The following is a 23,691-nucleotide window of genomic DNA, read 5'->3' on the forward strand; positions in this document are numbered from 1 at the left end:
GACCTGACCTCCGCCCAGCCTCCGTCACCTGCACTAGACCTGACCTCCGCCCAGCCTCCGTCACCTGCACTAGACCTGACCTCCGCCCAGCCTCCGTCACCTGCACTAGACCTGACCTCCGCCCAGCCTCCGTCACCTGCACTAGACCTGACCTCCGCCCAGCCTCCGTCACCTGCACTAGACCTGACCTCCGCCCAGCCTCCGTCACCTGCACTAGACCTGACCTCCGCCCAGCCTCCGTCACCTGCACTAGACCTGACCTCCCCCCAGCCTCCGTCACCTGGACTAGACCTGACCTCCGCCCAGCCTCCGTCACCTGCACTAGACCTGACCTCCGCCCAGCCTCCGTCACCTGCACTAGACCTGACCTCCGCCCAGCCTCTGTCACCTGGAGCTAGACCTGACCTCCGCCCAGCCTCCGTCACCTGCACTAGACCTGACCTCCGCCCAGCCTCCGTCACCTGCACTAGACCTGACCTCCGCCCAGCCTCCATCACCTGCACTAGACCTGACCTCCCCCCAGCCTCTGTCACCTGGACTAGACCTGACCTCCGCCCAGCCTCCGTCACCTGCACTAGACCTGACCTCCGCCCAGCCTCCGTCACCTGCACTAGACCTGACCTCCGCCCAGCCTCCGTCACCTGCACTAGACCTGACCTCCGCCCAGCCTCCATCACCTGCACTAGACCTGACCTCCCCCCAGCCTCTGTCACCTGGACTAGACCTGACCTCCGCCCAGCCTCCGTCACCTGCACTAGACCTGACCTCCGCCCAGCCTCCGTCACCTGGACTAGACCTGACCTCCCCCCAGCCTCTGTCACCTGGCACTAGACCTGACCTCTGCCCAGCCTCTGTCACCTGGCACTAGACCTGACCTCTGCCCAGCCTCCGTCACCTGCACTAGACCTGACCTCCGCCCAGCCTCCGTCACCTGCACTAGACCTGACCTCCGCCCAGCCTCCGTCACCTGCACTAGACCTGACCTCCCCCCAGCCTCTGTCACCTGGACTAGACCTGACCTCCGCCCAGCCTCCGTCACCTGCACTAGACCTGACCTCCGCCCAGCCTCCATCACCTGGCACTAGATCTTGACATTCTATCCCTACAGCAGTATTCTGAACAGTAACAAGGGCAGATGATCAGAATCTCCTTTTCTTGACTTGCCATCAACTCTCTGTATGTATACCACGGGTCTGCTATGTATTAAAGAGATTCTACAAGTATGGTACCAAAGAAAGACCACAGATCTCTCCCGTATGGGCAGTATAATATTTATGATCTGTGGCGTATGTGCGTATACACCCAGCTGCCTCTACCGGAAGATGATCATTGATACCACTTGTTTGTGCTACCACAGCAATCTGGTAAAAGCTTTGAGCGTGTGCCATACCAGGGATCATATAGATCGTATACAGATAGGCGATTGATGGGTATTGGTACAGTGCTGTGTAATATGGTGGCGCTATATAAACCGTAATAATAAATAATTGGTAGGACGGGACAAACAGATGTTACTGATTGTGCATAGTACCGTAGCAATCCGTGTGCTCGAGGTTTGTACTAGGAAGCAGAGTACCAGGAAATATTTCTGCTGGTTGTAGGGATACATTGAGGTTCCACTGAAAGAATCTTCTCCAACTGCCATCACTGTGTAATAATAATAATTGTCTGTAGCTTCCTACTCGATGTGTATAAATGTCTTTTGTCTCGTTTTAGGATGTCCGTCGGGAATGTTTAAGCCGGACCAGGGGGATGAGAGCTGTATACACTGTCCCTTCAACAGCCGCACCACCTCTGAAGGGGCTACCAACTGTGTGTGCCGGACGGGCTACTATCGTTTGGACTCGGACCCTCTACACATGCCGTGTACCAGTAAGTAGATGGTAACTGTTACATGTACACAGTGTTCTCAACACCGCAGAGCACATTGCTGGCCAATATGGAGGAGCTGAGGGGATCCTAATGACTATGTCACACATAGTAGATGAGCAATCACAGACTAGAGCCATGTGCTAGTTTCCTGTGTTGTCAATAATTCCTTCCTCCAGAAAATGTCCTAAAATAATGATCTCTGGAATCAGAAGTAACATTCCAGCACTGACTGTTTTTCTGACCCTTTTTCCACACGTTAAGCAGCAACGTAATTCCTCTCAATGCAGGAAATGTCTTATGAACTGGGAAGACAGTTCCTCATGGGAGGGTCCGTGCCACCTCTTGGTGACCTTACACATAGTCGGGGTCAGTGCCGCCTCTTGTTGACCTCACACATAGGGGGGGGGGGGGGGGGGGGGGTCTGTGCCGCCTCTTGGTGACCTCATACATGGGGGGGATCTGTGCCGCCTCTTGTTGACCTCACACATGGTGGGGTCCGTGCCGCCTCTTGGTGACCTCACACATAGGGGAGGATCCGTGCCGCCTCTTGGTGACCTCACACATAGGGGAGGATCCGTGCCGCCTCTTGGTGACCTCATACATGGGGGGATAACCGTGCCGCCTCTTGGTGACCTCATACATGGGGGGGGGTCAGTGCTGCCTCTTGGTGACCTCACACATAGGAGGGATCCGTGCCATCTCTTGGTGACCTCACACATAGGGAGGGGGTCCATACCACCTCTTGGTGACCTCATACATGGGGGGGGATCAGTGCTGCCTCTTGGTGACCTCACACATAGGAGGGATCCGTGCCATCTCTTGGTGACCTCACACATAGGGAGGGGGTCCATACCACCTCTTGGTGACCTCATACATGGGGGGGGATCAGTGCTGCCTCTTGGTGACCTCACACATAGGAGGGATCCGTGCCATCTCTTGGTGACCTCACACATAGGGAGGGGGTCCATACCACCTCTTGGTGACCTCATACATGGGGGGGGGTCCGTGCCGCCTCTTGGTGACCTCACACATAGGGGAGGATCCGTGCCATCTCTTGGTGACCTCACACATAGGGGGGGGTCCGTACCACCTCTTGGTGACCTCATACATGGGGGGGGGGGTCAGTGCTGCCTCTTGGTGACCTCACACATAGGGGAGGATCCGTGCCATCTCTTGGTGACCTCACACATAGGGGGGGGTAACCGTGCCGCCTCTTGGTGACCTCACACATAGGAGGGATCCGTGCCATCTCTTGGTGACCTCACACATAGGGGGGGGTCCGTACCACCTCTTGGTGACCTCATACATGGGGGGGGTCCGTACCACCTCTTGGTGAGGACAGGCTCCTCTTCCATCTACCGGACAACTAACAGTTACAAGTGCTGCAATATTTGTGCTAAATGTAAGATCTCATGCTGGAGGGTCATGAAATCTGACACCAGCTACTAAGGGCAGGATGACAAGATTAGGGGGGTGGGGGGGATATATGCGGAGAAGGGATGGCAGAATCAATCAGGGTCTTGCCAAAATAAAGAGGAAAGCAATTCCCAGTGAGGTCCTTAGTGAGATTAAATACTATCCCCAGAGGAGAGAACATTATCCGACTGAAAACGTGGCCGGTGCTGTTGATTATTCCTAACTCATAGTGCCCTGAATACGCTGTGAGACGCTGATTATTCTTAGTACGTCGTGGTTTTAGAATTATAATCTAACCCAACTTCAAAATAGCCAAAAAATCCTGATTGACGCATTGTTACAATCTGTCTACTGTGGTAACTGATGTGTGTCTGTTATCTATATCGCTATACCCTGATATATCTCCTCCTTCTCCTCCTCAGCCACACCGTCCTCTCCCCAGAATGTCATCTCCAGCGTCAACGAGACCTCCCTCATGTTAGAGTGGTCTCATCCCAGGGACTCCGGAGGGCGCGAGGATCTTGTATACAACATCATCTGCAAAAGCTGCGGCTCGGGGCGAGGAGCTTGTACACGTTGCGGAGATAATGTGCAGTTTGCCCCTCGTCAGCTGGGTCTGGCGGAACCCCGGGTTTACATCAGCGACCTGCTGGCTCACACTCAGTACACGTTCGAGATCCAGGCTGTGAATGGAGTCACTGACCAGAGCCCGTACTCCCCACAGTTTGCGTCCGTCAATATCACCACCAATCAGGCAGGTGAGTGTTTTATCTGGAGCTGCAACCCTGCGAAAGACGCGCAATGCGTTTCCCTATTGCATAGTAACGCCATGGATGCAGCGTGCAGATGATTTGTTGCTGGGTGTTTTATTGTGTCCTCTGTGCAGTATAACCTGTTACATCTTGTCCAGACCTGGGGTCTTTAAATTAGGGTTTTGTCCCTGACAAAATGTGTCCTAAAGTGTTCTGTTTTTCAAAAAGAATTATGTTAATAATCTATTTAATGCAACTGCGATGTATGTTATTACTAGCGACATTAAGCAGCAACAAGTCTAAGGTAATTTATAGGAAACACCTGACCCCCACAGTAACCTGGGTCCGCCCCCAGCGCTATATGGCGTTCATACATTACCCCCCCCCCCCCCAAATGTTACTCTTACTAGCACTCTTTGCCAGCCTGGGCTGGTGGCACTACAGCAGAGAAACCCATTGCAGCTGACACAAAGATATGCATCTGGGTAGACACACCAGGAGGGGTAAAATCAAGTAGACTAGAGGAATTGTCAAGAGAGTGGTATCTACAGTTTAATGCCAAAAAATGCAGCATCATGCACCTGGGTCTCAAACACCCAAAGGCTAAATATAGTATAAATGACACTATAATGGGAACTACTGAGGAGGAAAGGGATCTAGGAGTCACTATTTCAGGTGACTTATAGGCAGGTAAGCAATGTAACAAAGCAATGAGGAAGGTAAGTCAGATGCTTGGTTGTGTAGGGAGAGGAATCAGTAGATAGAAAGAAGTAATAATACCACTGTATAGGTCATTGGTACGGCCTCATCTATACTGTGTTCAGTTCTGGAGGCCGTATCTCCAGAAGGATATAAATACATTACAGACTGTACAAAGAAGGGCAAGTAAAATGGCACATGGTCTACAGCACAACACTTACCTGTAGAGACTAAAAGATCTTATATGTATAGCTTGGAGCAGAGAAGGGAAAGGGAAACATGAAAGAAACGTTCAAATATATGAAGGGTTATAACAAGATGCGGGAGGGAAACATTGTACAAAGGAAGAGAAGTATTAGAACACGGGGACATGTACTGACACTGGTGGGAAGAGGAGTATTAGACCACGAGGACATGTACTGACACTGGGGGGAAGAGAAGTATTAGAACACGAGGACATGTACTGACACTGGGGGGGGAAGAGAAGTATTAGAACACGAGGACATGTACTGACACTGGGGGGGAAGAGAAGTATTAGAACACGAGGACATGTACTGACACTGGGGGGAAGAGAAGTATTAGAACACGAGGACATGTACTGACACTGGGGGGAAGAGAAGTATTAGAACACGAGGACATGTACTGACACTGGGGGGGGAAGAGAAGTATTAGAACATGAGGACATGTACTGACACTGGGGGGGGAAGAGAAGTATTAGAACATGAGGACATGTACTGACACTGGGGGGAAGAGAAGTATTAGAACACGAGGACATGTACTGACACTGGGGGGAAGAGAAGTATTAGAACACGAGGACATGTACGGACACTGGGGGGAAGAGAAGTATTAGAACACGAGGACATGTACTGACACTGGGGGGGGAAGAGAAGTATTAGAACACAAGGACATGCACTGACAGTGGGGGGAAGAGAAGTATTAGAACATGAGGACATGTACTGACACTGGGGGGAAGAGACGTATTAGAACACGAGGACATGTACGGACACTGGGGGGAAGAGAAGTATTATAACACGAGGACATGTACTGACACTGGGGGGGGAAGAGAAGTATTAGAACACAAGGACATGTACTGACAGTGGGGGGAAGAGAAGTATTAGACCATGAGGACATGTACTGACACTGGGGGGAAGAGAAGTATTAGAACACGAGGACATGTACTGACACTGGGGGGAAGAGAAGTATTAGAACACGAGGACATGTACTGACACTGGGGGGAAGAGAAGTATTAGGACACGAGGACATGTACTGACACTGGGGGGAAGAGAAGTATTAGAACACGAGGACATGTACTGACACTGGGGGGAAGAGAAGTATTAGAACACGAGGACATGTACTGACACTGGGGGGAAGAGAAGTATTAGAACACGAGGACATGTACTGACACTGGGGGGAAGAGAAGTATTAGAACACGAGGACATGTACTGACACTGGGGGGAAGAGAAGTATTAGAACACGAGGACATGTACTGACACTGGGGGGAAGAGAAGTATTAGAACACGAGGACATGTACTGACACTGGAGGGAAGAGAAGTATTAGAACACGAGGACATGTACTGACACTGGGGTGAAGAGAAGTATTCGACCACGAGGACATGTACTGACACTGGGGTGAAGAGAAGTATTAGAACACGAGGACATGTACTGACATTGGGGGGAAGAGAAGTATCAGACCACGAGGACATGTACTGACACTGGGGGGAAGAGAAGTATTAGAACACGAGGACATGTACTGACACTGGAGGGAAGAGAAGTATTAGAACACGAGGACATGTACTGACACTGGGGTGAAGAGAAGTATTCGACCACGAGGACATGTACTGACACTGGGGTGAAGAGAAGTATTAGAACACGAGGACATGTACTGACATTGGGGGGAAGAGAAGTATCAGACCACGAGGACATGTACTGACACTGGGGGGAAGAGAAGTATTAGAACACGAGGACATGTACTGACACTGGGGAGAGGGAAGAGAAGTATTAGAACACGAGGACATGTACTGACACTGGGGGGGAAGAGAAGTATTAGAACACGAGGACATGTACTGACACTGGGGGGAAGAGAAGTATTAGAACACGAGGACATGTACTGACACTGGGGGGGAAGAGAAGTATTAGAACACGAGGACATGTACTGACACTGGGGGGAAGAGAAGTATTCGACCACGAGGACATGTACTGACACTGGGGGTAAGAGAAGTATTAGAACACGAGGACATGTACTGACACTGGGGAGAGGGAAGAGAAGTATTAGAACACGAGGACATGTACTGACACTGGGGGGAAGAGAAGTATTAGAACACGAGGACATGTACTGACACTGGGGGGAAGAGAAGTATTAGAACACGAGGACATGTACTGACACTGGGGGAAGAGAAGTATTAGAACACGAGGACATGTACTGACACTGGGGGGAAGAGAAGTATTAGAACACGAGGACATGCACTGACACTGGGGGGGGAAGAGAAGTATTAGAACACGAGGACATGTACTGACACTGGGGGGGAGAGAAGTATTAGAACACGAGGACATGTACTGACACTGGGGGGAAGAGAAGTATTAGGACACAAGGACATGTACTGACACTGGGGGGAAGAGAAGTATTAGAACACGAGGACATGTACTGACACTGGGGGGAAGAGAAGTATTAGAACACGAGGACATGTACTGACACTGGGGGAAGAGAAGTATTAGAACACGAGGACATGCACTGACACTGAAGGGAAGAGAAGTATTAGAACACGAGGACATGTACTGACACTGGGGGGGAAGAGAAGTATTAGAACACGAGGACATGTACTGACACTGAGGGGAAGAGAAGTATTAGAACACGAGGACATGTACTGACACTGGGGGGGGAAGAGAAGTATTAGAACACGAGGACATGTACTGACACTGGTGGGGAAGAGAAGTATTAGAACACGAGGACATGTACTGACACTGGGGGGAAGAGAAGTATTAGAACACGAGGACATGTACTGACACTGAGGGGAAGAGAAGTATTAGAACATGAGGACATGTACTGACACTGGGGGGAAGAGAAGTATTAGAACACGAGGACATGTACTGACACTGGGGGGAAGAGAAGTATTAGAACACGAGGACATGTACTGACACTGGGGGGAAGAGAAGTATTAGAACACGAGGACATGTACTGACACTGGGGGGAAGAGAAGTATTAGAACACGAGGACATGTACTGACACTGGGTGGGGAAGAGAAGTATTAGAACACGAGGACATGTACTGACACTGGGGGGAAGAGAAGTATTAGAACATGAGGACATGTACTGACACTGGGGGGAAGAGAAGTATTAGAACACAAGGACATGTACTGACACTGGGGGGAAGAGAAGTATTAGAACACGAGGACATGTACTGACACTGAGGGGAAGAGAAGTATTAGAACATGAGGACATGTACTGACACTGGGGGAAGGAGGTTCAGAGGAAGTGTGAGGATAAACTACGTCACATAAAGGGTAGTGGATAAGTGGAATATCCTCCCATCAGAGGTGGTAGAGGCTAATACAGTAGAGCAATGTAAACATGCTTGGGATAGACATAAGGATATTCTTACAAAGAACGAAGGATCAAATAGGGTTGGAGGTACCATAGGTTAAAAAATGGGCAGATTAGATGGCCCAGGTGGTTCTTATCTGCCGTCATATTCTATGTTTCTGTATTTTATATTTAAATCTATAAGATGATGGAGACCAGTGCCTGGGTGTATAGAATATTTACATTGTTGTAAGACAGAACTTTCCATTAGTGTTTGGTATTTAATGGTTAGATCATACAAGCGCACACACAGCTATTGGCGATCAGATTATAGGAGAGGTATCCATGCATTATATAATCTATAGTATCTTGATATAGACACCTCGGCTGGAAATGGTGGATTTATTTTTCTTCTCTCTGAGGCTGTCTGTGATTTCAGATAACCGATTCCTGTGGTTATTTACCGGCTTAATACACTGACAAACTGACTAAGTGTTTCCATACAGATGCAGCATATAGATTGGTTTATAGATCAATATATGGAGAACATCTCTCTATATGATGATGGTTTGTAGATCAGTATATGGGGGCACGGGTTCAGATCTCTATATGATGTTGGTTTGTAGATCAGTATATGAGGGCACGGGTTCAGATCTCTATATGATGTCAGTTTGTAGATCAGTATATGGGGGCACGGGTTCAGATCTCTATATGATGTCAGTTTGTAGATCAGTATATGGGGGCACGGGTTCAGATCTCTATATGATGATGGTTTGTAGATCAGTATATGGGGGCACGGGTTCAGATCTCTATATGATGTTGGTTTGTAGATCAGTATATGGGGGCACGGGTTCAGATCTCTATATGATGATGGTTTGTACATCAGTATATGGGGGCACGGGTTCAGATCTCTATATGACTATGGTTTGTAGATCAGTATATGGGGGCACGGGTTCAGATCTCTATATGATGTCAGTTTGTAGATCAGTATATGGGGGCACGGGTTCAGATCTCTATATGACGATGGTTTGTAGATCGGTATATGGGGGCACGGGGGAGATCCCTGTTGAGCTGGCGGTCCTACCGGTTCCCGCACAGACAGTATATGTTTGGGTTTGAATACACCAGGAATACAGTGCAGCCATGTTACATAGATGTATCTTATGTAAGAAACATGCTAAAGGGCATATACAGGGCATGATGCACATATGTTATCCCTGTACCGTTGTCTGGTATAGAGTCCGTACGTCAGGCACAGTACAGAATATTCTTACTGTTGTGGAGAGAGTCACCAGCCCCCTGTCTGCAGCACCACTGCAGACTGTCAGCTCACTGGCCGGGTAGAGATCATGTGACATGTATGTCCTCATTACACGTACAGCCAAACCCTTCACTGGCGAGTATTTTTCTGGTCATTTAAAAGGGATTAGCAAGGGCTGAGAGGCTGGAGGGAGAGGCCGGCAATTCATTGTCCTCGGAGCTAATCCCAATCCATTTTCTTCATGTATCACAATGGAAACATATAACCAGCCATCTGATATTATAGTAATTACAGCTGAATGTACAGTGTCGGCTTGTATTGTGTTATATACATGGTAGATTTAAACAGCCTTCTTTATAAAAGCCAAAGTATTTAGAGTATAAGCTCTTGTGATCAGGGAACCTTAGCCCTTTGGGCAATAGGCAGCTTTCCTGTGAATCGATGTCTGTGGACATTGGATTATTTAGGTCATCACGTTTACCCCTGTGACAGCCATGCCGTGGCCCTGTCTCTCATCGCCAGGCCCTGTATTTGTGTTTTTTCACCCCCCAAAGTGGGGCAACTCACCCTGCCCTCTTTACCACTCCGCACGGACCTGCGCACCCCCCCAACAGGGGCAGGCCCCTTACACAGGCCCGCCTGCTCCCCCTCGTCATGGGCCGGTGCATGCCCGTTCCCCCCTGGTACAGGCCTGTGTGCTGGCGCTCTGCCACCATTTGCCCCCTTGCCACAGGCATGTGCATTTCTCCTCTGCCCCCCTCCCCAGCCAGCCCGGGGGCTTCTCCTCTGACCCCCCCCCCTGAGTGGCTGATATTACGCCTTCATCTCCCAGGTTAGTAACATGACACCCGAGGGATGCAGATCTCCTCAAAGGGGATCTCAAGAAGAGGCCGAGGAGCCTTCAGCTGTTCCCTTACTTTCATTTCAGCTGGTGATGATGAGAGAAAGGCAGGGGGGGGTGACTGGCTGATGTACTCAGCTGCCGCTGTGTCCTGACTTGTAGCTGCGGGGGGGTCTCCATCACTCCTTGGGTCCTAAAACTAACATTTCCTCAGTTAGCTTTCACTCTAAATAAAGGAGTAACGTCCCCAATACACTAATGCGCAGGAGAGAATATATATTATTATTGGGTCATTATTCCATACACCTCACTTGTGGAAAGTAGTTTCCAGGCAAATGGGGTAAAACTAAACAGAATGATTGAAAGGAGATGAAAACTAGACAAAATATCTGCTAACAAAGAACAACTATTAAAAGTCCAACGTCACAATGTTCATAGAACCATCTGAGTACAATCTTGTTCCCATTCAAGGGTGAAACATAATCCCCATTGGAAGGTTCTAAGTGATGGACGTACTGGTATGTGCTCATAGTCATCAACCCAACGTACCAGGAACGTACGGCTCTCTTCCCAATATCTCTCGTTATAGAGTAGTATAGAGTAATTATACAAAGCCGTATTATACTCAGGTTTATCACCCCGACACCCAGTATCTCTCTCCATTATAGAGTATTATTATTCATGCTGATCCATGTTTTACTCAGGTGTATCACCCCGTCACTCTCTCGTTTATAGAGTAATGTTACTCGTTGTTCCCGAGTTTCTCTCACAGACAGATTAGCTCAGACGGGCAGGAATTTACGCAACAGATGGGCAGACATCTTGGTCAGTCATGTGACAGTCACAGTTATCTCCCGCTATGTATGTGCAGACATAAACACAATCTGGTTTCTGTTCGGAAATCTTCACTTATTAACCCACAGATCGGGGAAGTATAAAGTAATACAAAAGGCCATAGTTTTATGTAGGTCTTGGGACACAGACCACAATCAGAGCATGGAAGACAATGGCACGGGGTGGGGGGACTTGGGGTCATGTTAAATCTACGCTCAGAAAGTGGTGTTATTACACAACGCAGACAGAGAGGATCTTGGGAGAAACCTGAGAAAGTGTAGTGGCTGGTCCCATTTCTGGGGCTTTGTAAGAGCTTTAAGATGGAGCAGATAAGGTGTAATAATTATGTATTTTGTGACTTTGCTGGGTGAAGTTGTTGACGTTCCCTGGGAAGTTGTGTGGTGTGAATTCATTAGACACGAGACGGTGCGATGCTTCCCGTATGAGAGGGAGATGTGTCATTGACATGCAGAAAACATCTTCTCCCTCTCGGTCCTTCTAGCAATAATGACAGACAGGCAGGTGGAGGTTCAGCCCAGGGGCCTGAGTGACAGGTCGTGTCTGCAGCCCTGGCCTCAGGCTGAATGCAGTAATTCCCCATCACTCAGTCGGAGTGATGTGCGGGACACAGAACCTCAGGTACCGGCGTGTTACATGTATCTAAGTGTCCCATCGTGCTGGTCCTATCCATCCACTGACCCGGTGTATAGGTGGCGCTTACTTCAACATAACATTACTCTGACTGTTTAGTATGTGGAATTGTGTCATACAGGGAATATAATGTATCTATAGATGGGAGCGGCCATAACAATCCAATCTAACAGCGCCCCCAGGTGGTCACATTTATAATGGTAAATACTCTATTAGCTTTACAAAGAGATGACGTTTGAGTAAGGCCTCTCAGAGATTTACCAATTGTTTATTCAGACTTTATAACCACATACTGGACTATAAGTAATTATTCAGCGTGATTTCCCTTTAATAGGACATTGTGTTGGTATTCTCATCACTCAGGGGCATTTATGTATGAAGGTATTCCCATGTTTCAGGGGCATCTATTTAAGACAGTCTTCTCATCTCCTCAAGACAGTCTTTTCCTGAGGGTGCCCCCATCTGTCAGAGACGTGAGAACCTTGAGAAATGGACGTCTGTGAGACGTACTCCCCTCTCTGGGACATCCATTTCTGAGGGTACTCCCCTCTCTGGGACATCCATTTCTGAGGGTACTCCCCTCTCTGGGACATCCATTTCTGAGGGTACTCCCATCTCTGGGACATCCATTTCTGAGGGTACTCCCCTCTCTGGGACATCCATTTCTGAGGGTACTCCCATCTCTTAGAAAAGTGATTGCTCTGTACGGAGAGGTAGCTGGTTTTCAAGAGTTTTTTCTCCTTTTATATGAATGAAACGATATAAAGGGTTGGACAATTTCAGGAGCTGGTTCTAGCCAGGGAGGGTGGTTGTTACAGGAAACAGCCTCCCAGGAGAAGACTATCTAGAAATATTTGCCATAAGTGAAAGTTTCAGAAATCTAAGCTGTAAAATAAAGAAGAATTTGGGCTCTTAATTCCTCAGATCTGAAATGAGGTGATATTCAGTGCGTGCAGTGTCCAGGCCTGCCTGTAGGGGGAGTACAGTAATCACTGTGCTGGAATTGATTGGACCATGGCGCCGGGGACTTAGAACGATTTTCCGGGTTTGATGCACTGTGAGTTCCTCATATTGCCATCACACAAGCAGAACAAAGGCATTTTCCACACTCCATCCCTGGGAATGGCTTGGACTGAGATCACAGTGCAGGACGGGTGATGGCAGACCGCTTATCTGTCATAGCTGTCACATAATCCCCCTCTATGAGCAGGAGCCTCCTCTGCCTGGCTGGTTAACCCTTTACTAAATGTGTGTTCTATTCACCCTTCACCCAGTCTGTACTATAATAGCACATGATATAACACAGACTATATCTTAAGTTATTTTCTGTATAATAATAATAAATAATTCTTCAATCCTGTTATTTTCATCCTTCCTATCATCCTTTCTCCACCAGCTACCCTCCAGTTCCATGTCCTCCATCCCAGCCTCCAGTTCCATGTCCTCCGGCCTCCCTCCCAGCCTTCAGTCCCATGTCCTCTGGCCTCCATCCCAGCCTCCAGTCCCATGTCCTCTGGCCTCCATCCCAGCCTCCAGTCCCATGTCCTCCGGCCTCCATCCCAGCCTCCAGTTCCATGTCCTCCGGCCTCCATCCCAGCCTCCAGTCCCATGTCCTCCGGCCTCCATCCCAGCCTCCAGTCCCATGTCCTCCTGCCTCCATCCCAGCCTCCAGTCCCATGTCCTCTGGCCTCCATCCCAGCCTCCAGTCCCATGTCCTCCGGCCTCCATCCCAGCCTCCAGTTCCATGTCCTCCGGCCTCCCTCCCAGCCTCCAGTCCCATGTCCTCCTGCCTCCCTCCCAGCCTCCAGTCCCATGTCCTCTGGCCTCCATCCCAGCCTCCAGTCCCATGTCCCTCCTGCCTCCCTCCCAGCCTCCAGTCCCATGTCCTCTGGCCTCCATCCCAGCCTCCAGTCCCATGTCCTCCGGCCTCCCTCCCAGCCTTCAGTCCCATGTCCTCTGGCCTCCATCCCAGCCTCCAGTCCCATGTCCTCTGGCCTCCATCCCAGCCTCCAGTCCCATGTCCTCTGGCCTCCATCCCAGCCTCCAGTCCCATGTCCTCCGGCCTCCATCCCAGCCTCCAGTTCCATGTCCTCCGGCCTCCCTCCCAGCCTTCAGTCCCATGTCCTCCTGCCTCCCTCCCAGCCTCCAGTCCCATGTCCTCTGGCCTCCATCCCAGCCTCCAGTCCCATGTCCCTCCTGCCTCCCTCCCAGCCTCCAGTCCCATGTCCTCTGGCCTCCATCCCAGCCTCCAGTCCCATGTCCTCCTGCCTCCATCCCAGCCTCCAGTCCCATGTCCTCCTGCCTCCATCCCAGCCTTCAGTCCCATGTCCTCCGGCCTCCATCCCAGCCTCCAGTCTCATGTCCTCCGGCCTCCATCCCAGCCTCCAGTCCCATGTCCTCCTGCCTCCATCCCAGCCTCCAGTCTCATGTCCTCGGGCCTCCATCCCAGCCTCCAGTACCATGTCCTCCAGTCCCATGTCCTCCTGCCTCCCTCCCAGCCTCCAGTCCCATGTCCTCCTGCCTCCATCCAAGCCTCCAGTCTCATGTCCTCGGGCCTCCATCCAAGCCTCCAGTCCCATGTCCTCCAGCCTCCAGTCCAATGTCCTCCAGTCTCATGTCCCCCTGCCTCCCTCCCAGCCTCCAGTCCCATGTCCTCTGGCCTCCATCCCAGCCTCCAGTCCCATGTCCTCCTGCCTCCATCCCAGCCTCCAGTCTCATGTCCTCCGGCCTCCATCCCAGCCTCCAGTCCCATGTCCTCCTGCCTCCATCCCAGCCTCCAGTCTCATGTCCTCGGGCCTCCATCCCAGCCTCCAGTCCCATGTCCTCCAGTCCCATGTCCTCCTGCCTCCCTCCCAGCCTCCAGTCCCATGTCCTCCTGCCTCCATCCAAGCCTCCAGTCTCATGTCCTCGGGCCTCCATCCCAGCCTCCAGTCCCATGTCCTCCAGCCTCCAGTCCAATGTCCTCCGGCCTCCATCCCAGCCTCCAGTCCCATGTCCTCCTGCCTCCCTCCCAGCCTCCAGTCTTATGTCCTCCGGCCTCCATCCCAGCCTCCAGTCTCATGTCCTCCGGCCTCCATCCCAGCCTCCAGTCTCATGTCCTCCGGCCTCCATCCCAGCCTCCAGTCTCATGTCCTCCTGCCTCCACCCCAGCCTCCAGTCTCATGTCCTCGGGCCTCCATCCCAGCCTCCAGTCCCATGTCCTCCGGCCTCCATCCCAGCCTCCAGTCCCATGTCCTCCAGTCTCATGTCCTCCTGCCTCCCTCCCAGCCTCCAGTCTCATGTCCTCGGGCCTCCATCCCAGCCTCCAGTCCCATGTCCTCCGGCCTCCATCCCAGCCTCCAGTCCCATGTCCTCCAGTCTCATGTCCTCCTGCCTCCCTCCCAGCCTCCAGTCTCATGTCCTCCGGCCTCCATCCCAGCCTCCAGTCCCATGTCCTCCGGCCTCCATCCCAGCCTCCAGTCCCATGTCCTCCTGCCTCCCTCCCAGCCTCCAGTCTCATGTCCTCCGGCCTCCCTCCCAGCCTTCAGTCCCATGTAAGCATCTTAATAACAGAATTATCTCTGCAACAAAAGATTTTCCTTCTGAACAATAGTTGAACTGAAGAGCCAGCAGGTGCCCCCCGTTTGTCATGGTAAAATGTTGCCATACTCTTTAGGTTACATACTGTTTGCCCCAGAGCCCCAATGCTATATTTCATGTCCAGACTGTTTAAGAAACGCTAATTGTTAGACGTCACATATGTAGAATTTACAGAGCGGTTTGATGCTAATTACAAAACATACATCTCCCTGGCGGAGAAGTGTGAAGCTCTGTAAAAGATATCTCTCCGGGCTCCATGTAAATAAACAGCAGTAATGTGCGCTATAGCTCACTGGCTATTTACAAAGATGTGCGCAGCCTGGAGTTAGACGCCGTGAATCCGCCCCACCTCTGATCTCCGTTCTGAAGGTGTGGAATGGAGAGAAAGTATGTGAGATATGTAGCTGTAGATTAACAAAGACAAGTGCAATTCCAAAAAGGTCTGATCTAATATATAAATGCTTAGTGGCGTCTGTCTGTCTGTGTGTGTGTACACTGACCTACTAAATTCTTAGTGTGTGTGGGAAAAAAAATTCAAAAAGGGCTGAAATTTGGTAGGGCTCAAACTATTTTTCGTGAGGTAATTTTACCTCATGAACACACATGTGTAGAGGCGTGCGTTAGTGTGTTAGTGTGTGTGTGTGTGTGTGGAAAAAACTATTTTCTCAGAAAGGGCTCATCCAATTGACCTGAAATTTGGTATACTGACATTATTTGACAAAAAAATTAGAATAGTCAAGTCAGTTAACTTCCATCATCCCCCCTTCCCCCCGTGGGAGGGGTAGTAAAGGCTAAATTTACAAGTTGAGGGGTCAAACTCATTTTCGTGAGGTAATTTTACCTCATGAACACACATTAAAAAGGGCGCTTGCGTCGGGAAGTAACGCTCTTCCCCTGAGGAGGCCTGGGCTAGGTCCAAATGTATGACAAGAACCTTTTTAAGACCTTAAGTAGCTTAATTTGACTAGAATGCATGAGTATCATGCACGGGTTAACTTGTAGTAATATATGGACGTACATCATTATCCTGTACCAATATGACTGTTAGCTCTGCTGCCGACCCTTTGGTGATTTAAAATACTAGATTATTAGTAGACTTTAAAGGAACAGTGCCCCCAGTGAGCAAATGATTATGAAAACTGGTTCAATCTCTGCGTATAGCAAGCAGTCATCGGCCAGACCTGGGGTAAGCTATAGAGGATGGAAGTAGTCTGTGAAGGGATGTGAAGAGTTTACAAGCTGACTTATTGCTGTATCTCCAACCATGAAAGAAGTGGGTAATAGTACTGTGAATGTTCCACGTACAATAAACTATTTGACCACAGCTAAAGCCCTATCTCTGGCCCATGAGTGGGACTGTAGTCTTGAGGTCGCAGAGTATCCTCCAAGTCGGAGCTGGTACAGAGCTGTGTGCATATTATTGCACAGTAAGGAGATAGCAGGTCACAGTCCGGATGCTGCACTGCTCGACCTAGCAAATAGGCCAAATGCTGAAATTAAAACTGACAGCTCCTGACTGCAGAGCTGGAGACAGGACTGTCAGGGGCCATCACTGGGAGAGGTGAACTTTCCGCTCCAGTAACCGCCAGAAAATGCATCAGCCTATTTCTGAGTGTTCCTGTCAGTGGAGCGTCTATTTATTATATCATCTGTTTCTTGTTTATCTTCCAGCTCCGTCCAGTGTCTCAATAATGCACCAGGTGAGCCGTTCCGTGGACAGTATCACACTGTCATGGTCACAGCCAGACCAGCCCAATGGGGTCATCCTGGACTATGAGCTCCTGTACTATGAAAAGGTGGGTAACCAGCCAAATACATGGTTTCAGTGTCATGCTGATCATAGGGAAACACTGGTCCCCGGCCCCTACCCTACACTGAGAGAACAATTACCCCCTTTCTGACTACAGCACATGGGAGGGAGAGAGGGCAGAAATACCCAAAAGTAGAAGATGAGAGCGAGAAGGCAGGAACACCCAGAAGTAGAACACAGGAGTGAGAGAGGGTAGAAACATCTAGAAGTAGAACATGGGAGCGAGAGATAGGACATACAACCAGAAGTAGAATATGTGCGTGAGAGACGGTAGAAACACCCAGAAGAAGAATGCAGGAGCGAGAGAGGGTAGAACACATCCAGAAGTAGAACATGGGAGCCAGAGGCAGAAACACCCAGAATTGAAAAGTGGGAGCAAGAGACAGTAGAAACACCCAGAAGTAAAACATGGGCACGAAAGAGGGCAGAAGACCCTGAAGTAGAACATGGGACCTAGAGGCAGAAACACCCAGAAGTAGAAAGTGGGAGCTAGAGGCAGAAACACCCTGAAGAAGAACGTACGAACGTGCAAGAGAGTGTAGAAACACCCGGAAGAAGATTATGCAAGTGAGAGAAACACTGAGAAGTAGGACATGGGAGCGAGAGGCAGAACACTGTAGTGAGGAATGGGATATACACCCAGAAGTAGAACACTGTAGTGAGGAATGGGATATACACCCAGAAGTAGAACACTGTAGTGAGGAATGGGATATACACCCAGAAGTAGAACACTGTAGTGAGGAATGGGATATGCACCCAGAAGTAGAACACTGTAGGGAGGAATGGGATATACACCCAGAAGTAGAACGCAGGAGCTAGAGAGGGTAGAACCACACAGAAGTGGAACAATATGAAAGGGGTTATTTGCTAATGTTAGTATTAGTAATATTAATATAGCCAGTATTGTTTATAGGGGTAGGGAAGGAGATCGACAGATCTGTAATTGTCAACAAAGAAGCAGAACACAATTCATTTCACACAGGAAGTAGGTCACACTTGCACAATCGAACAAATGCTGAATTTAAATGTATTTGTGTCCAAAAATTGCACTAATATGCAAATGTGGAGGAATGATCAGATGTGTGCTGCTCTGCACCAGGTTTCTGTCAGGTGTACATCAGATGTGTGCTGCTCTGCACCAGGTTTCCGTCAGGTGTACATCAGTAGTGTGTGGCTCTGCACCAGGTTTCCGTCAGGTGTACATCAGATGTGTGCTGCTCTGCACCAGGTTTCCGTCAGGTGTACATCAGTAGTGTGTGGCTCTGCACCAGGTTTCCGTCAGGTGTACATCAGATGTGTGCTGCTCTGCACCAGGTTTCCGTCAGGTGTACATCAGATGTGTGCTGCTCTGCACCAGGTTTCTGTCAGGTGTACATCAGATGTGTGCTGCTCTGCACCAGGTTTCCGTCAGGTGTACATCAGATGTGTGCTGCTCTGCACCAGGTTTCCGTCAGGTGTACATCAGATGTGTGCTGCTCTGCACCAGGTTTCCGTCAGGTGTACATCAGATGTGTGCTGCTCTGCACCAGGTTTCCGTCAGGTGTACATCAGATGTGTGCTGCTCTGCACCAGGTTTCCGTCAGGTGTACATCAGATGTGTGCTGCTCTGCACCAGGTTTCCGTCAGGTGTACATCAGATACGTTCACACCCAATCTTATAAACGTTTGTTTTGATAACTAAATACCTATGCGCTGATTGCTTGGATTGAAATGAAGCAAAATCCCCAGCAAGTATAACTTTCTTTTCGTGTGCAAGTAAAATAAATAAAATCTAGATAAAATGTGCTCACAGAATCATAATCTATACATAAGCAATAAAGAAAGCACCTATCAGCATCTGAGGTGAGCAGCGATCATTAGCAACGTGCATACTCCGTTAATACTGACAGACATATCTGCGTTTCCGTGTGGGTCTGCGTCTGTACGCAGTTACACAGACACCCGGTGTGGATCAGACCTCCCCGCCTCTCTCCAGTCGCAGGCAACAAGCAAATCTGCGTATGTGCGCGGCTTGTTCTGTGGGCATGCGCACAGTATGCGTATTTTGTGGTATGCAATCTGGCGTATGTCTAGCTCAGCGTCAGCCCCAATAGGGTTTTCTTCACAGTATTTGGGACGTAGAGCCAAGTTATAGACTGATATATTCCCCATGACCGAGCGATACACAAAATAACTAAACTGTTCCCTATTACCAGAAAATTCCCAGCAATGGTTAATCATTCTATACTGCCTACAAGGGCACATCAATAATTAACCCCTTCCCGTCTACCAGGGCACGTACACTACTGATTAATGGTGAATTCACAGGTGCCAGGTCATTAATGATGAACCACTTCTCATCTATCAGAGATTATCTAGGTCACTAATACTAAGACATTAACAGTAATGATTAAGCCAGGTCTGCCGAGTACAACCAGCTCTGTGTTACCTGCCATCTGAAGATAGACAATCTGAGCAACACAAGGACATACAGATTGTGTTCTGTTCTATTCCAACCATCACTGTGGTTGTGCCTGGCCTGAAGCTGGTACTATATACGTCTTCCAGGTCAGGGCGCGGACGGTGGCCGGCTACGGCAGGTACAGCGGCAAGATGTACTTCCAGACCATGACGGAAGGTGAGCGCCCACGAGTTACCTGTTAGAAGCGTCACTACTGGGAAACTGAATCGCTTTATACACTTCACTCAATCCAGTGCTTAAGCACAAATGTGCTCTGTGGCCCTTTGACAGCCCAGGGCCCACTTGTGAGGTATTTTGCCCACCACTGGTCTGTGGTCTGTTCAGTGTGTTCCAGAAAATGGGCCATCAGCATAGAAAGGATTTGTCAAGGTATAGAAACCTTTATATATGTATATCAGGCAACGCAAGGACATACAGATTGTGTTCCGTCCAGTTCCTCCCCTCTCCCAGGCTTTTTACCTAAGAAGAGATGACCTAAGAATCATCACAAAAGTCGCGGCCATACATATGTGAACAAGGCATGACCACGCATCGCTGCGGTCGCATTGGGGAATCGCTGCATTGATTTAATGTTCTCGGCGCCTTGCAGTAGAGATGGCGCTGGCAGCCGGTGACCTGGAGGCTGCTCCGTGCTGCTTTCCTGTCGTAACCAATGTAACGTGAAGGTGTTTGTCTCCGTATTCTGTAACCTGCGCAGGAGAATGTGCACATCTACTGGGCGATGACCCGGACTTATCCCATGCCAAATAGAGTGACCCAACACAGCCCGCTTCTATAGAAAGAAACCCCTGGATACAAGTTTGAGATCATCAATTCCCAATTCATTCCAGTCCAACTAACAAGCGCGATTCCGAATTTTGTCTGATGGTGAAGGCTTATCTGTGTTAGTTTTATATCAATGTATTATCCGTTTCCTCCTCTCATTGTTATATATTTATAAATCACGTTCTGCTGCCTCGCACGTCATTCCGTCTGTAGCAACGACCAGTTATTAATTATTAATATGGGAACTGTAAGGCACGATGTGTACAGTGACCCCCACCACTGACCCCCACCCGGACATTTTCGCCCACTCGCCCTATCTTTATATTTACTGAAATACAGAAATTCAATTAAAACCATTTTATCCTTAAACAACATTAATACTAATTATAATAAAGACAATTTTTTGTTAGAGAAAATATGATTGGTGGCTGTTCCCTGTCTCTTCTAATCAGTGTATCAGCTGACCTGACCCTCAGACGACTTTCTCACCCAGAGGAAGGAATGTTCCGCACCCACCTGATGCCCCGGGGTGTTGCCGACCTGTTCTTACAGACCCATGTTTTCCGCATGACTTCCCAGACACCTGTTTAAATATTATTCTAAAGGATTTAGTTGGGGAAAGCTGCTTTTCTCATTGTCATCTTGTACGGCGTGTCACCTGGCACTACAGGGGTTAATAAGCCTTATTTTCATGCCTTCCCCGTGCCTGTTTCATGTTTTTCATAAACACGCATGTAGATAGACTTTCTGTGCCAAGAATGATCAATAAGTGCAGGACTATGAGAGTATGTGCGGCACTGTGATAGGATGTGTGGCACTGTGATAGGATGTGTGGTACTGTGATAGGATGTGTGGTACTGTGATAGGATGTGTGGTACTGTGATAGGATGTGTGGTACTGTGATAGGATGTGTGGTACTGTGATAGGATGTGTGGTACTGTGATAGGATGTGTGGTACTGTGATAGGATGTGTGGTACTGTGATAGGATGTGTGGTACTGTGATAGGATGTGTGGCACTGTGATAGGATGTGTGGCACTGTGATAGGATGTGTGGTACTGTGATAGGATGTGTGGTACTGTGATAGGATGTGTGGTACTGTGATAGGATGTGTGGTACTGTGATAGGATGTGTGGTACTGTGATAGGATGTGTGGTACTGTGATAGGATGTGCGGTGCTGTGATAGGATGTGCGGTGCTGTGATAGGATGTGCGGTGCTGTGATAGGATGTGTGATACTGTGATAGGATGTGTGGTACTGTGATAGGATGTGTGGTACTGTGATAGGATGTGTGGTACTGTGATAGGATGTGTGGTACTGTGATAGGATGTGTGGTACTGTGATAGGATGTGTGGTACTGTGATAGGATGTGTGGTACTGTGATAGGATGTGTGGTACTGTGATAGGATGTGTGGTACTGTGATAGGATGTGTGGTACTGTGATAGGATGTGTGGTACTGTGATAGGATGTGTGGTACTGTGATAGGATGTGTGATACTGTGATAGGATGTGTGACACTGTGATAGGATGTGCGGTGCTGTGATAGGATGTGTGGTACTGTGATAGGATGTGTGGTACTGTGATAGGATGTGTGGTACTGTGATAGGATGCGTGGCACTGTGATAGGATGCGTGGCACTGTGATAGGATGCGCGGCACTGTGATAGGATGTGCGGTACTGTGATAGGATGTGCGGTACTGTGATAGGATGTGCGGTACTGTGATAGGATGTGCGATACTGTGATAGGATGTGTGGCACTGTGATAGGATGTGTGGTACTGTGATAGGATGTGTGGTACTGTGATAGGATGTGTGGTACTGTGATAGGATGTGTGGTACTGTGATAGGATGTGTGGTACTGTGATAGGATGTGTGGTACTGTGATAGGATGTGTGGCACTGTGATAGGATGCGTGGCACTGTGATAGGATGCGTGGTACTGTGATAGGATGTGCGGTACTGTGATAGGATGACACCTTTACAGTAAGACGGTTCGTGAAATTTCATCCCTGCTGGATATTCCACGGTCGGCTGTAAGTGATATTATTAGAAAGTGGAACAACAGCAACTCAGCCACGAAGCAGAAGACCACGTAAAATCACAGCGGGGTCAGCGACTGCTAAGGCGCATGGTGCGTAAAAGTCGCCAACGATCTGCTGATTCCATAGCTGAAGAGTTCTGAACTTCCATTAATGTAAGCACAAAAACTGTGCAGCGGGAGATTAATGGAATGGGTTTCCATGGCCGAGCAGCTGCATGCAGCCTCACATCACCAAGACCAATGCCAAGCGTGGGATGGAGTGGTGTAAAGCACACTGACACTGGACTGTGGAGCAGTGGAAACATGTTCTGTGCAGTGACGAATCACGTTTCTGTGTTTGGCAGACAGATGGGCGACTCTGGGTTTGGCGGATACTGCGTTACCTGCCTGACTGCATTATGCCAACTGTGAAGTTTGGTGGAGGAGGGATAGTGGTATGGGGCTGTTATTCAGGGTTTGGGCTAGGCCCCTTACCTCCAGTGAAGGACAATCTTAATGCTTCAGCATACCAAGTTATTTTGGACAATATTATGCTTCCAACTTTGTGACACCAGTTTGGAGAAGGCCCTTTTCTATTCCAACATGACTGTGCCCCAGTGCACACAGCAAGGACTCAAGGACATGGTTTGATGAGTTCAGTGTGGAAGAACTTTACTGGCCCACACAGAGCCCTGACCTCAACCCCATCGATCACCTTTGGGATGAGCTGGAACGGAGATTGTGAGCCAGGTCTTCTCGTCCAACATCAGTGTCTGACCTCATAAATGCTCTACAGAATGAACAGATATATAGATGTATTCAGTAGATGGAGGAAAGAAACTTTGGACAGATTCATGTCCGAATGCTACTTGCATGCAAGTTGTTTAAAAAGAATGCGGAACTTGAGAGTAGTTCTACACCCAATCTGGGTGTAATGCGCTCTTCCTAAAAGTTACTTGCCGTATATGGACAGACAGAATAGAGTGCAGGATACACGCGTGTGTATGTACAATATAAGGTCACATCAGAACGCATTAAACTTTTATTTTATCTTGAAATAATATTTTTTTTTTACATTAAATTACATAAATGAAAATGCTTTCAATGCGTAGTGTACATACAATGCTTGTATATAGCTGTTCTGTGGTAGCTCCCGACACGTATTCATGTAACTTTAAAGCAACAACTATGATGTGTCCGTCAACACTTACACTGC

The 23,691-nt window shown here is 48.9% G+C and overlaps 1 protein-coding gene across 4 annotated transcripts in view; it reads left to right on the forward strand.

Annotated features, from left to right (window-relative positions):
* Window positions 1-23,691, forward strand: part of EPHB2 (EPH receptor B2) — a 160,488-nt gene that overhangs the window by 116,046 nt on the left and 20,751 nt on the right. For all 4 annotated transcript variants that reach the window (XM_075191201.1, XM_075191204.1, XM_075191203.1 and 1 more), the window contains exons 4-6: window positions 1,717-1,872; window positions 3,711-4,046; window positions 17,093-17,217. In XM_075191201.1, coding sequence (XP_075047302.1) covers window positions 1,717-1,872; window positions 3,711-4,046; window positions 17,093-17,217 — 617 coding nt within the window. The remainder of the gene's footprint in view (window positions 1-1,716; window positions 1,873-3,710; window positions 4,047-17,092; window positions 17,218-23,691) is intronic.

This window comes from Mixophyes fleayi, chromosome 11, assembly GCF_038048845.1.
Source record: "Mixophyes fleayi isolate aMixFle1 chromosome 11, aMixFle1.hap1, whole genome shotgun sequence".
Taxonomy (NCBI): domain Eukaryota; kingdom Metazoa; phylum Chordata; class Amphibia; order Anura; family Limnodynastidae; genus Mixophyes; species Mixophyes fleayi.